At 50.4% G+C, this 5,432-nt stretch overlaps 1 protein-coding gene across 1 annotated transcript in view; it reads right to left on the bottom strand.

Annotated features, from left to right (window-relative positions):
- SAMM50 (SAMM50 sorting and assembly machinery component) overlaps positions 1 to 5,432 on the bottom strand; it is a 43,320-nt gene that overhangs the window by 17,709 nt on the left and 20,179 nt on the right. Inside the window, exon 10 of the mRNA XM_004379996.3 lies at positions 4,851 to 4,937. Within this exon, the coding sequence (XP_004380053.1) occupies positions 4,851 to 4,937 (87 nt within the window). The remainder of the gene's footprint in view (positions 1 to 4,850; positions 4,938 to 5,432) is intronic.

The following is a 5,432-nucleotide window of genomic DNA, read 5'->3' as shown; positions in this document are numbered from 1 at the left end:
CTCACCCTCCCCTCACCCTTGCTCTCACCCTGCCCTCACCCTCCCCTCACCCCCACTCTCACCCTGCTCTCACCCTCCCCTCACCCCTGCTCTCACCCTGCCCTCACCCTCCCCTCACCCCTGCTCTCACCCTCCCCTCCCCCCTGCCCTCCACGTGGTGGCGAGTGTGACCCTTTAGAGCACGTGTCACATCACCTCAGTCTTCCTCTCAGAAGGCTTCGATGGCCTCCCCTCTAGGACAAGCTGAAGCTAGGCTCCTCACCACACCCCTAAGACCCTCTCAAACCTGGCCCCGACCTCTGCCCTCACCACCTCGCTAGTCCTGGAATGTGCCAGGTGCTCCTGCCCGGGCCCTCTGCACTATGCCCCCAACCTAAACAGCCGAGGGCTTGCTCTCACCCTTTGCTCGGGGCTGCGCCGAGGTGTTACAGCACCCCTTCTGTCACTTTCCATCCCTGTACTCTGCTCTGGTTTTCTTCATCCAAGCTGCACTGAAGGCACTGGTGAATAACCAGGCTCCAGGAATTGACAGAATACCAACTGAGATGTTGCAACGAACAGATGCAGTTCTGGAAGTGCTCACTCGTCTATGCCAAGAAATTTGGAAGACAGCTATCTGGCCAACCGACTGGAAGAGAGCTATATCTACACCTATCCACAAGAAAAGCGATCCAAAAGAATGTGGAAATTATCAAACAATATCATTAATATCACACGCAAGCAAAATTTTGCTGAAGATCATTCAAAAGAGGCTGCAGCAGTACATCGACAGGGAACTGCCAGAAATTCAAGCCAGATTCAGAAGAGGACATGGAGCCAGGGATATCATTGCTGATGTCAGATGGATCCTGGCTGAAAGCAGAGAATACCAGAAAGATGTTTACCTGGGTTTTATTGACTATGCAAAGGCATTCGACTGCGTGGATCATCACAAATTATGGATAACACTGTGAAGAATGGAATTCCAGAACACTTAATTGTGCTCACGAGGAACCTGTACGTAGATCAAAAGGCAGTCATTCGAACAGAACAAGAGAATACCGCATGGTTTAAAGTCAGGAAAGGTATGTGTCAGGGTTGTATCGTTTCACCAGACCTATTCAATCTGTATGTTGAGCAAATAATCCGAGAAGCTGGACTATATGAAGAACGGGACATCAGAATTGGAGAAGACTCATTAACAACCTGCCATATGCAGATGACTCAACCTTTCTTGCTGAAAGTGAAGAGGACTTGAAGCACGTACTGATGAAGATCAAAGCCCACAGCCTTCAGTGTGGATGACACCTCAACATAAAGAAAACAGAAATCCTCACAACTGGACCAATAAGCAACATCATGATACACGGACAAAAGATTAAAGTTGTCAAGGATTTCATTTTACTTGGATCTACAATCAACACTCATGGAATTAGCAGTTGAGAAATCAAAAGACACACTGCATTGGGCAAATCTGCTGCAAAAGACCGCTTTAAAGTGTTGAAAAACAAAGATGTCACCTTGAAGACTAAGGTGTGCCTGACCCAAGCCATGGTGTTTTCAATCACCTCATATGCATGTGAAAGCTGGACAATGAACAAGGAAGACAGAAGAACTGACACCTTTGAATTGTGGTGTTGGTGAAGAATATTGAACACGCCACGGACTGCCAAAAGAACGAACAAATCTGTCTTGGAAGAAGCACAATCAGAATGCTTTTTAGAAGCAAGGATGGCAAGACTATGTCTCACATACTCTGGACATGTTATCAGGAGAGATCAGTCCCTGGAGAAGGACATCATGCTTGGTAAAGCAGAGGGTCAGCGAAAAAGACGAAGACCCTCAACAAGATGGACTGACACAGTGGCTACAACAATGGACTCAAGCACAACAACGATTGTGAGGATGGCACAGGACTGGGCAGTGTTCTGTTCTGTTGTACACAGGGTTACTATGAGTCTGAATCAACTTGACGGCACCTAACAGTAACGGTTTTCTTCATAACACTTATCGCCGCCTGTTATATATTAACATATGCACTTATAGTTCCTTAAGAATAAAAATAAGAATTTTGTTTTATTCAATGATGTATTCTTAATGACTGGACAGTGCCTGGCAGCCAGTATATATTTGTGGGACAGGTGAATGATGGGTGGGTGGCTGTGTAGGTCGATGGGTAGACCGACAAGGGGTGGGTAGGTGAGTAAGTAGAAGAATGGATGACTGATGAGTGATGGAAGGATGATGGGTGGATGGATGATTAAGTAGTGATGGATGGATAATGAATGGGTGGATGGGTGAATGGATAAATGGATGACGGATGAGTGGTGGATGGGTGGGTTGGTAGGTGAGTGGGTGAATGGATGGATGATGAGTAGATGGAGAGGTGGGTAAGTGAATGAATGGATGGATGGATGGATGATGAGTAGGTGGAGAGGTGGGTAGGTGAATGGATGGATGGATGGATGACAAGTAGGCGGAGAGGTGGGTAGGTGAATGGATGGATGGATAGATGACGAGTAGGTGGCGAGGTGGGTAGGTGGATGGATGGATGGATGACGAGTAGGTGGAGAGGTGGGTAGGTGAATGGATGGATAGATGGATGACAAGTAGGTGGAGAGGTGGGTAGGTAAATGGATGGATGGATGACAAGTAGGTGGAGAGGTGGGTAGGTGGATGGATGGATGGATGGATGACAAGTAGGTGGAGAGGTGGGCAGGTGGATGGATGGATGACGAGTAGGTGGAGAGGTGGGTAGGTGAATGGATGGATGGATGGATGATGAGCAGGTGGAGAGGTGGGTAGGTGAATGGATGGATGGATGACGAGTAGGTGGAGAGGTGGGTAGGTGAAATGGATGGATGGATGGATGACAAGTAGGCGGAGAGGTGGGTAGGTGAATGGATGGATGGATGACAAGTAGGCGGAGAGGTGGGTAGGTGGATGCATGGATGGATGACGAGTAGGTGGAGAGGTGGGTAGGTGGATGGATGGATGGATGACGAGTAGGTGGAGAGGTGGGTAGATGGATGCATGGATGGATGACTGATGAGTGATGGATGGATGATGAATGGATGAGTGGGTGAATGGATAAATGGATGGGTGGATGGGTGGGTGGATAGGTGAGCAATACCTTAGAAAGAAGTACAGGAGATATAAACACAGTGGAGGAGCCCCCAGCTCGATTTGGGAGGTCAGGGAAGGCTCACAGGAGACATGCCTGTGCCGATGTCTTTATTGCAGGGGGCAGAAGTTGGAAAAGTGAGCTACAGACAGATGAGGATGGCATACACATAAATGCCTGGAAAAGAAAAGCCCAGTCCTTTTGGGAAACGAGAAATCGTTTAGCAGAGCCAGAACACAGGGAGAAGGGGGCAATGATGAAATGGCATAGGGCCGTGTGTGCCACATGAAGGGGCATGACTGTTTACGGTAAGATTTGCATTTCAGGAGACAGAAGAGAGACGGGGTAGAGGCAGAGTGGGGAGAGGAGGAACAAAGGCTAATCAGAAAGCTGTGTCAACGCTGCCGGTGAGAGAGAGGAGCAGGAGTCTGAGGACCACGGAGGGGAGAAGAGATAGGCACCGGTGCTCACTGGCTTCGGGAGTGAGGACATGAGTAGTCGGGAAGACGTTCGCAGGCCACTGGCAAATGGCTGTGCAAGGCAGTGAAATCCGGAACCTGGGTGGAGGACAGATTGCGGGAGGGCAGATAATAACACGCTGAACATGAGGAGTCCGTGAGGGGCAGAGCTGGAAGGGCTGACAGCACATGAACCTGGGGCCCAGGAGTGGGCAAGCCGGGCTGCCCAGGAGCTGCAGCGCACAGGTGGCAGCCGCAGCCACAGGGAGGGCGAGATCCCCCGGAAGAGCGTGTGGAGTGACACGAGCTCTGGGAGTACCCAGGGGAAAGCCATGCTCAGGAGGCCAAGAAGGAGGTGAGCCATGACAGGACCCTGGAAGGAGAAAGTGAAGAGGCAGGAGGAGAGGCGGGGACCATGCAGCCAGAGAAAGCAAGAGAAGAGCAGATGCGAAGGTGAGCATGGAGACAGCAACAGTGAGTGCCGGGAGAGGAGCCAGGGGCAAGGAGCCTGGAAGGCGCCTGCTGACTTCAGCCCCAGAGAGGCCCCAGGCCTCCAGCAGAGTGGAGACAGGAACCAAACTCAACCTGCAGCGAACTGAGGACTGAGCGGGAGTAGTGGTGAATCATTTTAAAATAAGCTGTCTAGAAATGACGACTGGTCTACTGCAGTCATTACCACCCTTTACACCCTCAAGCGTAAGGTTAACAAGGACACTGGTAGCAGCTGTGGGGCAGACAGCTAGCTGTCCACAGTCACTCCATGCGCTGGGAAGACTCGGGGGAATAAGCCAGGTGCCCCCTCAGCCTGGGCTCCACTGACCAGGTCAGAATTCACTCACTTACTCCTCATTTCCTGAGTCAACTGAGAGAAACTAAACCAAACAGGTTGAAAGATTAAAGAAAAAAGAATCCTGGAAGCACTCAGAGCCGGCAGACGTGGCAAAACAAGGCAGAGACTCAGAGTTTCCCCAGAAGTGATATGATGAGGGAGAGGAGACAGATGTGAACGTGTCCTTGAACCACAGTTCCTGGAAGGACTGAGGTGGTAAATGGAGAAGGCGCTCTTTCCTGGCCCCATGTAAAATAACTAACAGAGAATGTTTAAAAAAGGGAATGCTTCTTGCTCCTTCAATCTGGGCTACATTTAAAAGACCGAGTACTCCAGGGTAATGCACTAACACTGGGCTTCCACTTCGGTGCTTTAGAGATTCAGGAACCAGGAATTTCTAACACGATTCCAAAAATGAGGGGTGAAAACGCAGGCACCTCCGTTGTGGTTCGATACTCACCGAATCCAACACGAGCTGTTTGTTCAGCTGGAGCTCGAGGTCTTCCTTTAGGAAGCTCACGTCTCCTCCAGTGTAGCCGGCCAGTTCCTGCGAGACAGAGTCCTCAGTCAGAGCAGAGCAGACACTCCTCATGGGGCCACTACACCGTGTGACCGCCATCACGATTTCATCTGGGTGCTCTGAACGTTTAAAAAGGCAAGGGACCGCTTGTTTTCTGGAAGTGATATTCTGATTGTTCTAGAAAGTAACGGAGGGCTGACAAAGAGATACAAAATCTCAAAACTCCTGGCTGACTGGAGTCTGTTGTTCCCACAGAGGAGAGAGCACTGGCTATAGAACAGTTCACGAGAGCGCTCACAACAGACATGGCTTGTTGGGCCTAATCGGTGTTTAGGAAAAAGAAGTGTTACCCAGCTGTTTACAATGAGGAACATTTTCTATCAAGCTCTGGTTTCCAGCTGCCCCTCTGTGTGGGGACGGAGATGGAGGCCACCTGGGCGTACGCCCTGCACGGTGACAACTAGCTGGAGCCCAAGAGGCTGCCCAGGTGAGGCTGCCCAGGTGAGGCTGCCCAGGTGAGGC

The sequence above is a fragment of the Trichechus manatus genome, unplaced genomic scaffold (genome assembly GCF_000243295.1).
Source record: "Trichechus manatus latirostris isolate Lorelei unplaced genomic scaffold, TriManLat1.0 scaffold00069, whole genome shotgun sequence".
NCBI classification, from domain to species: Eukaryota; Metazoa; Chordata; class Mammalia; order Sirenia; family Trichechidae; genus Trichechus; species Trichechus manatus.
The sequence above is the reverse complement of the archived record's forward strand: the minus strand, read 5'-3'. Positions and strand labels throughout refer to the sequence as shown.